The sequence below is a fragment of the Elephas maximus genome, chromosome 23 (genome assembly GCF_024166365.1).
Source record: "Elephas maximus indicus isolate mEleMax1 chromosome 23, mEleMax1 primary haplotype, whole genome shotgun sequence".
NCBI lineage: Eukaryota > Metazoa > Chordata > Mammalia > Proboscidea > Elephantidae > Elephas > Elephas maximus.
The window spans coordinates 16825863-16838547 of record NC_064841.1 but is presented as its reverse complement, the minus strand read 5'-3'; the positions used below and the strand labels follow the sequence as shown (position 1 = coordinate 16838547).

General features: G+C 41.5%; 1 protein-coding gene and 1 non-coding gene across 3 annotated transcripts in view; one reads left to right on the top strand and one right to left on the bottom strand.

Moving 5' to 3' along the window:
• Positions 1–2917: 2917 nt before the first annotated feature.
• U2SURP (U2 snRNP associated SURP domain containing) overlaps positions 2918–12685 on the top strand; it is a 50022-nt gene continuing 40254 nt past the window's right edge. For both annotated transcript variants that reach the window (XM_049867224.1, XM_049867223.1), the window contains exons 1-3: positions 2918–3020; positions 9276–9320; positions 11334–11465. In XM_049867224.1, coding sequence (XP_049723181.1) covers positions 2976–3020; positions 9276–9320; positions 11334–11465 — 222 coding nt within the window. In that variant the 5' untranslated portion in view covers positions 2918–2975. The remainder of the gene's footprint in view (positions 3021–9275; positions 9321–11333; positions 11466–12685) is intronic.
• Positions 10189–10291, bottom strand: LOC126066638 (U6 spliceosomal RNA). The gene has a single exon (XR_007515216.1). It is a non-coding gene; the product is annotated as a U6 spliceosomal RNA (small nuclear RNA).

The following is a 12685-nucleotide window of genomic DNA, read 5'->3' as shown; positions in this document are numbered from 1 at the left end:
TGTCATCTGTGATTATAGTTTTACTTTTTCTTTTCCAACTGGGATGCCTTTTCTTTTTTTTTTAGTGTAAAAATGGTGTGACAGGAGTGTCAGACCTCCTCATCTAACTTCACAAGGGGAAGAGAGAATCATTATCAGCACCAACAGACCAAGGCTGATTCCTACGAGAAGGCAGACATACCTCCTCTCTTCAACCTTTTTAGTAATTCTGACACCAGCCATCCCTCCCACGGCAATCTCTACTTCTCTGCTGGGTTCGATAATTCGTTGCAATGGCCACACAAAACTCACAGACAAAACTCACAATCATGGGGTTTATTAGGGAAGTAAAAACAAAAAACCGGTTGTCATCCAGTTGATTCCGACCTGTAGCGACCCTAGATAACGGAGTAGAACTGCCCCATAGGGTTTCCAAGGAGTGGCTGGTGGATTTGAACTGGTGACCTTCTGGTTAGCAGTTGAGCTCTTAACCACCGTGCTACCACAGGCTACAAATCAGGATCAAAAGTCACTCAGAATATAGCTCTTCAGTCAGGACAGTCTCTTCTCAGCCATGCCTGCAGGCAGGCCTCTCTTCCGGCCCTTGGCCCCTCAGCCCCCGGCACCTCAGGCTGTCCTCTGCCCTGCTCGGGCAAGTGTTACACATCTCTTTAGCTTCACCAGTAACTGCCCATGGGCATCCCACCCTGCCAGTAAGCCTCGGCCCAGAGGCACTTGCTTGCTCTTCCTCCGTGGGTTGGTAAGCCTAGCTCTGCTGACAAGTGCACGGAGGCACCCCACTCGGTTAGGAAGCCTCCTGCCTGAAGGCATTCAGGTCTCTCACTCTGTAGGTGGGCAAACCCACTGTAGCTGCCTTGCTCTGGGGGTGAAGAAGCCTGCGGCACTGTCTCATGCCAGTCTCCTGGTTCTGCTGCTGCCGGTTCTCTGCTGCACTTGCTGCTGCTTCTCACCATCTTGCACCATTTCCAGTGTTACAGCTCTCTGTAACAGGGATCCCGGGTCCAAAGGACATGCACCACTCCTAGCTCTTCTTGGTGGTACAGGGTCCCCTGCTCTCTGCTCACATCTCTCACCTTTTATCTTTTATAAGATAAAACGTGTGACTCAAGTAAGGGCATGACTTGAAAAAGGATGGTAGGGTAGTGACTGAGGTAAGAGTGGTGACTTAAGTCACATTCTCTAGTAAGGTGGTGACTCAAGACACATCCCACCTTAATCTGCCTCGTTAATACAACAGACAACTCACTCCCAAATGGGACCACAACCACAGGCACAGAGGCTAGGATTTACAATACACCACCAAGTAGAGGCTAATTATAGCAATCACAAAATGGAAGATGATTACATCATTACATAACTGCCATAACATAACATGGTCCAGCCAAGGTGACACATAACCTTAACTATCTCTGGTTCCACATGCCTTATTTGCACAGTCTCACTCAATCACTGTGTGGGAGTCACAAACTATGGCTAGAAGGGCCATATTAAGTAATTCATGTCACCACACTAGGACTTCCACTACAACGTTGAATAGCCGTGGTGAGAGCAGGAGTCCTTGTCTTGTTCCCCATCTTAGTGGAAAAGCTTTCAGTCTTTCACCGAGTATAATGTTAGTTGTGGGTTTTAAATTTAATGAAGACAGTACATTTTTACTCGTCTTTGTAAGCCCCACAACACTTTGCACAGGGTTTTGTAGAAAACACAAGGCTCAAAAATATTTTGAATGAATTAGGGAACACGGTTCCCTGTCCCTTCCAATTCTCCTGCACCCCCAATATCTTAAGTTGATCTTCCCGACTTAAATCTGTCTTCCGCTATGCTCTGAGCAATCTTTTAAAATGAAAATCTGACCATATTACAGCCCCACTTAACCCTATTGAGGGCGACGCTTCATCCTTAGAATATAACTCTTAACTCCTAATACAGGGTTCCTGTATGGTTATCTCGGCATCCTGTGTGAACTTGCTCCCATTCACTTCTCCAGCCGCGTCCCCCTAAGCCTCTTGGTTTAATAAAACTTGACTGCTTGTGGTGCCCTGCAAAACGGGCTGCAGTCATTCATGCCACAAAGCTTTTATTCCAACTGCTCTCTCTGCCTGGAATGTCTTTACCACTTTCCTTGCCTGGCTTGGTTCCAAGCATGACCTTCTCAAGCAAGCTTTCCTTCTGCGAATCCAGATCCCGATTTAGAACTTTCAAAAAGTCCTAAGTACCTAAAAAATTTATGGCGCTCCCCCATTTATGTGAATAACAGGAAAACAGTACAGAACAGTAGATTTACATGTATGCTAGATTGAGAATACCGTCTTTCTCTCGTTCATCCTCTCTCTGCTCGTGTCCATTTTGCAGGCGCCCTAAACAGTCAGTTTACCTGGTAACCGCAATGCTGGATTCCCGAACTGGGTCAAATGCCCCTCTTCTGGGCTTTCCAGGCACAACTCTAGCTCAACATTGACCATTTTAAAGTAACGTGAGCAGATGCCAAGTTTGCCTTTGCCAGTGGGGTGTGAGCTCCCGAGGAGGCGCGAACTGCGTCTTTGTTCACTGAGCGCCAGACTCCCAGTTGGCTTCAAACCTATTTTTTGAGTTGAAATGAATGCTCCTCCCAGATGTTCAGTGCATTTCTCTTTAAGGAGCGGCTCCCTCCTCGCCTGGGAAATACAACCGGCTGGCACCTATTGAGTGTTGGCCCTGGGAAAGGAGTGTGAGATATCAGTTGGTCCTGAACATCAGAACAAGGAGATTCTCTCCTAAATTCACTAGCACAACAACCCTGTCACAGAGACACAGACAACAACCCGTGGAAAGACTGACCCCGGAAGTCACGTGACTCGGCCCCGCCCGGGCTCACTACCTCTTCAGTCGACTACTCAGCCTTGCAGGCGCCTCAGGCGGGCTCTGCCGAGATCTGCGCTTTCGGTGCTCGACTCTCCTGTGCTGCTGCCGCCGCCGAAGGAGGGGCAAAGCTCAAGATGGCGGACAAAACGCCAGGCGGCTCTCAGAAGGCCAGTTCAAAGGTAATTTCTTAGAAGACTTCGTAAGTCAGTGGCTCTGTCGCTGTCGTCTGGGGCCTACAGACAGTTCTGGTCAGCGGGAGGCGAGCGGGTTGGGGGTGTGCGTTCTGGTCGCAACGGTAGGCCGGGGCGCCGCCGCACCGTGGTGCGCATGTTGAGAGGCCTGGTGTCGCCCCTAAGCCCCAGCCTGCACTCAGCTCGACACTGGCGGGCCCGGGGGGACGGCGTAAGTCCTTCGGCCCGCGTTTGGCGCTGGAGTCAAACCAGGAAGTCACAGTGAGGTCCGAGACCTGTGAAAACGCGCCCCTGTGTCTCAGGTTGTTGAGTCTGAGGCCGCCGGACACAGCAAGGGAGAGGCGGGAAGCGTTTTTCGGGGCTTGTGCCTGCGTCCCTTTATCTTGGGTTCTTTAGCTCAGATCATTCCGGCCTTCCTCAGTTTCCCTCGTGTCCTCCAGGGAATAAATAACCTCTAGGGCTGCCTATGAGGGGAGGGCTAATAGTGGAGGGACGCGGGTGGGAAGTGCAGAGGCGGGAGCACTTTTCCTTTGCAGTGCTGCACCGCCAAGGTTAATGCTACACGCTACACGTGGTCTTTACCTCACTTTAGAGGAAGTGTAAAATGAGCACTTGTTTTTGAGGGTCCAGGATTTGGCTTCGGCTTCATCTCCATGTTGTGTATTCTACTGAAAGGAGAGCTTCCGTAGACTTGGAAGCCATCTAAGAGTAGTAATTTGCATTTGGTTTTACGGGAACCCTGTTCGTATACTGTGAAACCAAAGTGCTGTAGAGGAGTAGTTTGTTGTCAGTAAGGTTGTAGTTAACGTCAGATCCTAGTTGCCATATCGGGCAGGGCATTTAATCGTTTTTTTTTACTTTGAGTTTCTCGTCTGGAAAACATGTTGAAAGAAATAGGTATTTACTGACACGAAGTTGTTGTGAAGCGTTTTGATGCTGATGCAAGAAGTTGTGTAATTCTTGAAAGTTCTGGGGACTGTTAACACATCTAAACTGTGTATGTGGTTGTAAGTCGGTTAACAGGTTTACGTTTGCCTTGACAAACTGGTTATGTTACCAAAACAACCCGTTTTATACTTGATTTCTCAGTTTCTAATAAATGTGAATCTTCATGCCGTTTGGTGAATGATGCTCATAATTAGTTCATAATTACTTATAACTTTACTAGTCAACCTTTACCAAAAAAAAAAAAAAAAAAAACTCAAAAAAGCAAAAAAAAAACCCCAAACCCGTTGCTGTCGAGTCAATTCCAACTCATAGCCACCCAAGAGGACAGAGCAGAACTGCCCCATGGGGTTTCCAGGGAGCACCTGGTGGATTCGAACTGTTCACCTTTTGATTAGCAGCTATAGGTCTTAACTACCGTGCCACCACGGTTTCCAGTCAACCTTTAGTTTAAAAAAAAAAAAAAAAAAAAATTTTTTTTTTTTTTTTTTAGTTATGTAAAAAAGTATGGTAGAAGGCCAGTTTTGGCTGCATTACATCAAGGAACCCTGTGTCAGTTCCTCCTCTCCCCAACACACTTCCCCTGTCTTGTGAGGGAGAGAAACAGGTGTGTACCTTACTCTTCTGCCCACTCTTCCCCTTAACAGACTCATGCTAAAAGCAGCCCATTTTGTATTAAGGAGCCTTAGTAAAGCAAGCTGCTATTATATTATTGTTAGACCAGAAAAACCAAACCCACTGCCGTTGAGTCGATTCCGACTCATAGCGACCCTATTGTTTAAAAAAAGTGCCTTCAAATCAGTTCTGACTCATAGAGACCCTGTGCACAACAGAAGGAAATACAGCCTGGTCCTGCACCATCCTCACAACTGTTTCTGTGTTTGAGCCCACTCTTGCGGCTACTGTGTCCGACCATCTTGTTGAGGGTCTTCTTCTCTTTCACAGACCTTCTACGAGGAATAATGTCCTTCTGCAGGGACCGGTCTCTTTTGATAACATGTCCAAAGTACGTGAGATGAAGTCTCACCATCCCCGCTTCTAAGGAACATTCTGACTGTACTTCTTTCAAGACAGATTTGTTTGTTGTTTTGGCTGTCCATGGTATATTCGATATTCTTCGCCAACACCATAATTCAAAGGCATCACTTCTTTTTCAGTCTTCCTTATTCATTGTCCAGCTTTCATGTACGTTTGAGGCGATAGAAAATACCAAAGCTAGCTACATCCATAGTAATGTTTCATGCATACATTTCACAATTTTTGTTTCTTGTTGAAGTAAGTATCTCTTATTTGAGGCCTTGGACACATTAAAAACATTTCAGTGTACATGTTCAGGCTTCCTTCTCAAGGTTGTGTATGGCTGTATAAGTTATTGAGTATTCCAGTAATAAAATTTTTTTTAGTTTATGTCACTTTAGGTTATCATCTCTTGATGCTGTTCATAGATTTTTATCAATGTCTGTAAAGGGAATCAATATCTCAGTAATCAAATGATGTTGACATGATTTTTTTTCCATTAATATGGCTGTTGTTGTGTGCCATCCAGTTGACTCTGACTTGTAGCAACCCTATCAGATGAAATAGAACTTCTTTGTAGTGTTTCCTAGGCTGTGATCTTTATGGAAGCAGATCGCCAGGTCTTTTCTCCAGCAGAGCTGCTGGTGGGCTCAAACCACCAGACTTTCGGTTAGCAGCCAACCGCTAACCGGGGCCCTTCATTAATATGGAAGCATAGCATATTGGAAAGGTTATGGAGTTTGATAATAAACAAGAGTTTTGGATTTGAATTCTGGCTTGGTAACTAGCTAGATTTTGTGATGTTAAGGCAAATTGCTTAAACTCTTGAGCTTCAAATTTCTCCTGTAATACGGTAGAATATGGATATAATCTCTCTCCTTTTTTTAAACAGGGTCGATGTAGGATTAGAGGAGTTAATATCTGTAACATTAATAAATCTTATAAACGTAACAAATCTTAGCTCCTTTCCCCTCTCTGGTTGTTTTTACAGGAAATACAAAGTCCTCAAAATGTCAGGAAAAATTTTAATCCTGAGATATAGAATCTTAAGTCATCAGGTATCGTGATGACATTCAGGCCGTTGCTTTTTATTTGGAACAGAAACCCAGAATTTATTGGAGAGAGTCAGAGAACATTTTGGCAAATACTACGTACAATATTTGGAGTTTCTAGCTTTTGATCTCTGGTTCGATTTCCCTTTATCTGGGGAGAGTAGATGAGGGACTTCTTACAATACAGATGATGGAGTGAACAGATACTTTCGTTTCCTGCTCATTCTGCTTCTTTGGTAGTTAAATTCCTATTGACATGTTAATTATATTTCTAGACATTAAGGAAAACATTAATTTTAAAATGTAAAATATGAAAGTTTTCTACTGTTGACAACAGCAAAGTCACTTAAACATCTCTTAATTATAAAATAAAGAGATTAAATTAGATAACCTCTGTAGTTCCTTCTGGAGTCCCTGGGTGAATTCCAACAACAAATCAGAAGTCTCTAGAAGTTAGAGAAACAAGTGACAGCTGGTTGAATGGAGCATGGGAAAGGCTTCAAGAGCGTAGTGGTATTTGATTGATTGGGCTCTTTGAACAACATATAGAGTTGTGAAGGGTAGAGAGGTTGTTGTTGAGTGTCCTTGAGTTGATTCTGACTCATAGCGATCTTACAGGACAGAGTAGAACTGCCCCATAAGGTTTCCTAGGCCGTAATCTTTATGGGGGCAGGTCGCCAGTTTGTTTCTCCTGCGGAGCAGGTCTGGTAGGTTCCAGCAGCCAACTGTCTGGATATCAGCTGAGCGCTTTAGCCCTTGCACCACTAGGGGAAGGGTAGATTCTGCGTTCTAAAACAAGTGATGGATGAGGTGAGAAAATAGAAATTTCTGGAAGGTGGATTTGTAAATAATTTGGTTTAGCCAGTGCATACTGCACTTGCACGAGGAATAAAAGGAGCTGAGACTGGAAAGTTAAGTGGGCGCCAAATAGTGGAGGAGTTTGCATGTGAGGGAATAAAATTATAGAGCCCTGGAAATTTTGGTCAGAAAAGTCCATTAGGAAAGGTGGTTCTGGGTGCATCGTTTGGGAAGGATTTGGGGGTGAGGAGAAGTGTTTTGGAGGTTATTTGCGGTGGTGCAGTTAAATATTGAGGATTGCGTAAAAGTCTTACCTAAGATCCTCTCCTGGGAAGCTTTTCCTAATGTCCCTTATCTCCATTAAGATTTGCCTGCCTTTTTGTGCTCTGTGGCAATCCACCTTGTTTTGCTTGTGTCCCTTTGATTAGCTCCTAACTGGGGGAGGGGGGATATCTCTTATTTTACTTTGTATTTCAATGCAAGATACAGCACCAGTCTCATAGGAGTTGCCAGGTAAATGGTTGAATAAAGGAAAGAGCTGAATCACAGTGGCGTCTATATAAAGGATAAGAAGGGCCCTCACGGAAGAGCTATGTTAGAGGTGGGGTGAATGGAATCTGACTACTTACCAACTGGTTATGGGAGTAAAGAAGTAGTAGCGAGTAGTCTAGGATGACTTTATTATAATGCTGCTACGGGCTAACACTTATTGACCAGTTACTATGTTCTAAGCACTGTTGTAAGTGCTTCTCCCGTATGTGCCCTTCATAACAATCCTGAGGCAGGTTCTTTTAAGTTCTATAGACTAGGAAACTAGGCCCAAGGTTACAAAGCTAGTAAAATGCTAAAGCCAGCTTTCACACCCAAGAAGTCTGGCTCCAGAGCTTGCGCTCCTCTTAACGTTAGATTACTTCCAGATTGAGTGATTGAGAGTTCCACCCCAGTGTCAGAAATGAGAAGGTCAAGGTGAGAGGCTAACTCGAGAAGGATTTCAGGTTAAGATGAGCCGGAGGCATCCAGTCCATTTAAGAACAGATTGGAGCCCAGGAACTGGGACTAAGATTGAAGGTCAAAAATTAGGAATCATCTTAGTACAGTAAAAGCGTTGATAAGCTTTATTCTTTTGGATTTTCTGAGTTCTGAGTACCTGGAAATGGATGCATTTCAAGGTGTGTTTCAAAGTGCATTTCACAGAGTTAAGTTTAAATATCGTAAAGAATTTCTTCTGTACCAGTGTACCTTTCAGGAACGGTTAGCTGGGAGAGAAAGTAAATGATGGGGACCCAGTAAAAGTTAGGAACAGAAAGAAGATAGACAGGAAGAATGGGGGTAGGAGGTGCCTCAGTGTTTGGTTTTCTTGAACTGATTTTGCCTTGGCCTCTGCAGTGGAGTTCAGAGGAGTAAATTGATTCAGTATGATAATCTGACCAGCTGCTCCTAGCTTTATGCTTAGACAAGGTAAGGCAATACTGTATAGACCCATGTGAAGTCTTCCTATATTTACCATTTTCTATAACATACAGATCTTCAGCTTTCTCTTGAAAATTAATATAATGTCTTGTGAAATCTTACTACCCAGGACCTTCAAAAATAAAAACAGCTCAGCAATGAAGTTCAATTCTGGGCCTCTAAAAATTCAGAAAGTTATCATCTGTGTTTTAGTTAATAGTCTTTCAGCTTCTTTTTCCTTAGATGCATAGTGAAAAAACAAATTATTGTATGTCACATGTAATCTGAAATGCAGATCAATTATGAAAAACTAAGATCAAATTATAGCAGTTGACATTCTTGGGAAGTGCCATTATTTGAGGACTGAACTCTTCCTGTGCAAACAGCTAGCCTGTGGCAAGCTGGAGTAGGAGCAGCCCCTAAAAACAAGTTGTACACGGTAGCCTGTTGGGGAATTCGATAACAGGTTTTTTTTTTTTTTTTTTCTCTTGTACTATTTCTGAAGTAGAATTCGTACCCCTTACTAGCCAGCAAGGGCTTCTGTGTGGATTTTCTTGCTGCTAGAATCTGCTTCCTATGAAGCTTTTTTTTTTTTTGCTGTGTAATGAGAGATTGCTGCTTGCGGCAGTTTTGTGGCAGTAGATAGTGTATCTTATGACTTGAGGAGAGCTTTTGCACAAAAATCCTGTTGGAAAACTGGTGGTTAAATTTCTAGTCTATGCTATAAAAAGGTAAATGTGTCCCGTTAGCATTTATGTCTTATTTTGGAAAGCATACGTTCTGAATTTTAAAGAATTAACTTGCGCTCTTATTTTGGATCACAATCTTTTTATAAGCCAGGTTGCTGGTGTTCAGTTTTATTAACTTAGAAGAAATTGTTACAAGTTTGGAAACATTGTATAACATCAGAAATACTGTTTTGTTAACGTAATAAGACATTTTCTGATCATTTAAATATTGGCTTTATTTTTAATACTTGTAGACAAGATCGTCAGATGTTCATTCTTCTGGATCTTCAGACGCGCATGTGAGTATAAAAGATAACCTTTGTCTTTTTTTCTTTGAAATTTAATTTCTCTTTCTGCATACCCCTACACCTGGGATTTTACTTGATGAATAAATGTGATTATATTGTACGTGCCAGGGCTTCAGACTGGTTCTCTCTTGGCCAAAGAAGCAAAATTGGAACAGACCCGAATTTCTAGAATTTGGGTGATGCATGCAGAACTATAACTGGAATGGGAAAAATTATAGGCCAAAGCCCTGGAATGGGAGACCAGGTAGAAGTGTGGTGAGCTTTTTCAAGAGCCTGATGCAGTCTCTTGGATGTTGCCAGGACTGTGGAGAGTGACACACGTTCAAAGCTGCATAGTCAGTCGCTGTCTTTGAGCAGGGCATTGCTGTTCGGACTCTGCTATGCAGTGTCCACGCTACCCTTGTTTTTTGAGAGGGTTATTAAGTTTCTAGCAGGGCTTTGACCCGTAAATTTTCCCGTTCCAGTTATCGTTCCAGTTCACCCACATTTTAAAAATTGAGGTCTGTTCGGCTTTCACTTCATTGGCCATGACTGAACTAGGCAGAACCAGTTCTTTTACCCTTTTTGCTAGTCACTCTCCTTTTTTTCAAGTTCTTCTCGCGGTCATCTCTAACCATGTTAAAAACCTAGTATGTGTATTTCCCTGTTTTTATTGTACTTACATGATTTTGTACAGACATAAAGGTGTGTATTAATACATTTACTATGGGATTGCATTATACACATTCTTACTGCACAGCACACCTGTTGGAAATCTCTGGCAAGTCAACTGGCATATGTCTATTATATTCTTTTTAATGGCACCGTAGTGTTCTGTGGTGGGGAGGTACAATTGTTTATTCAGCTATTTTCTGTTGACGAACATATACTTGTTTTCACAGATTTGCATGTTATCCTTGCATAGGGGCCATGCAATCTCTGCATTGTTCTAATTTTAGTGTATGTGTTGCCAGAATGAGCATGGTGTACAGTTTTTATTTAAATTTTTTTGACATTGAATAGCACTGGATTCAACATTCCTTTATATATGTTGTTAATAGTAGTGCTCAAAGTGTGATCCTCAGACCCTTGAGGGCCTTTGAGAATCTTTCAGAGGGCCTGTGAGTTCAAATCTGTTTTTGCAATGGTAACCAGAAAAACCCATTGCTGTTAAGTTGATTCTGACTCATAGCGACCATATCGGACAGAGTAGAACTGCCCCATAGGGTTTTTAAGGAGTGGCTGGTGGATTTGAACTGCCAACCTTTTGGTTAGCCACCGAGCTCTTAACCACTGTTCTACTGCGGTTCCTTTGCAGTGGTACTAAGACATTATTTGCCTTTTTCATTGTGTTGACATTCGCACTGAGGCGCAGAGGCAACTGGTGGGTAAGCTGTTGACAACTTAGCATAAGTCAGGGCTGTAGCACCAAAAGGTACTAGTAGTCGTTGTATTCTTTACCCCTAGACACAGTAAAAATACGCTAGTTTCCCTTAAGGATGTTCTTGATGAAGCAATAAATGGTATTAATATTATTTGATCTTGGCCTTCTGTATAGGTCTTTTTAATATGCTGTGTAATGAAATGAGAAGTACGCATAAAGCACTTCTGCTTACCTAAGTGTGATTCTTTTGTTGAGGAAAAAGTACTTACGTGATTGTTTGAACTGAGGAATTAACTAATTGATTTTTTTTCATGGAATATTTTTACTTAAAGGAATGGCTGACAAACTGTGGTTAATAAGACAGGTATTTGGCAGACATTTTTCTCGAAAATGAAGAAAATGAACCTGTTACACTTCAAGGAAAGCTACTCTTTGTTGCTAAGAGTAAAACTTGAGCCTTCCAGTACAAAGTAGAATTATTGAAAACTTTACTTTTAAAAGACTTTTCTGATGAGATCAGTGATGACACAGAGGGATATGATTTTTGATAGTGTATAATGAAATTTATCGACATTTGGGCTATTTCTCGTTTTCAATAATATGTATTGATTTTTTAAAACCTTGTTTTACTTTTTCTGAAGATGGATTCATCTGGACCCTCAGATAGTGATATGCCAAGTCGGACACGACCTAAGAGCCCAAGAAAACATAATTATAGGAATGAAAATACCCGTGAAAACCTCTGTGACTCTCCCCATCAGAATCCCTCAAGAGTGAGTATTGATAAAGACAAAAAGAGACAGTGAATGATTTTAACCTGTCCTTGATTGTAGTGGTTGAATATCTCAGTTTTGTTACTTGTTTTTCATATTACACTGTCTGAAAATGTATTAATTATAGCATCGTTTATAGTATTCTGTTTTATAAAGGGTTGTGATAAACTCAGGTTCATGTAAGGAAATGTTCTTTAGCTTGTATGTGAAATATGTTTCATTTAAAAAACAAAGAAGGACATTGGATGTAAAATGACTGATGATCACATTTATCTTTCCTCCTTTTCATTATACATTTACTGAACCAAGTTCCAGATATTAGTCACTGAAAATACACAGATGATGAAAACACAGTTCTTAGTCCAAGAGAGTTTGTAGTGTAGCCCTGGGCAGCAGACACAAGCAGGTGCTGTTCTCTCCAGACGTGCCTGGGGCACTGTGGGGATATAGAAAAGGAGCTGCCGTATTCATGCATCTGCAAAGTGATCGTGTGCTCTTTCAGTCTTTTTTCTATTTCAAACATTTTTTTCTCATGGTTATATTTGAAAAATATACATAAAGTACACAGTCATCAGCAGCCAATAATACTACAAACTTTTTCAATTTTTTTGTGTAATATTTCTAAGCATATTTTAATTTTTCTCATATCCATTTTACAGAAGGACATTTTAGAATACCCTGTTTTCAGTTCTAAGCTTTCTTCTGTTTTAGCAAAAATTGCACAGACATACTTTTTAATGGATGATTGCATTCCTTTGAGTAAACATTCTGTAATTTCCTTAACCATTTCTTTCTTGGGTATCTAAATTTAGCTCTTAGGATATAAATAAAGTTTGCGGATAGAAATTGTTTGCAGAATTATCCTCATTGCTGAATTTATGTGTGATTTTACAGCTTTTAACATTGAAACTAAAGATGCTGATGATGGCGATTTTTTTTTTTTTTTTCCTATTATGGGAAAAATTTACTTTGAATCTGTTCTTGAAATCCAGTATTGACTTTTGGGTTATGTACTGTTTTATTTTTTCTCAAAAGTATTATTTTAATATAACTTTAAAATGATTTGTAGTAATATTAATCTTCCATTTGGCATCTTCAAGGGCAAGCTCATTTAATTATGAGGGACTTAACAAAGCCTAATTTTCTAATTGGATAACTTACTTTAGTAGGGGGCAGAGAGAAACTTTGAGATTTCAATTACAGATTAATATTTTAGGTTG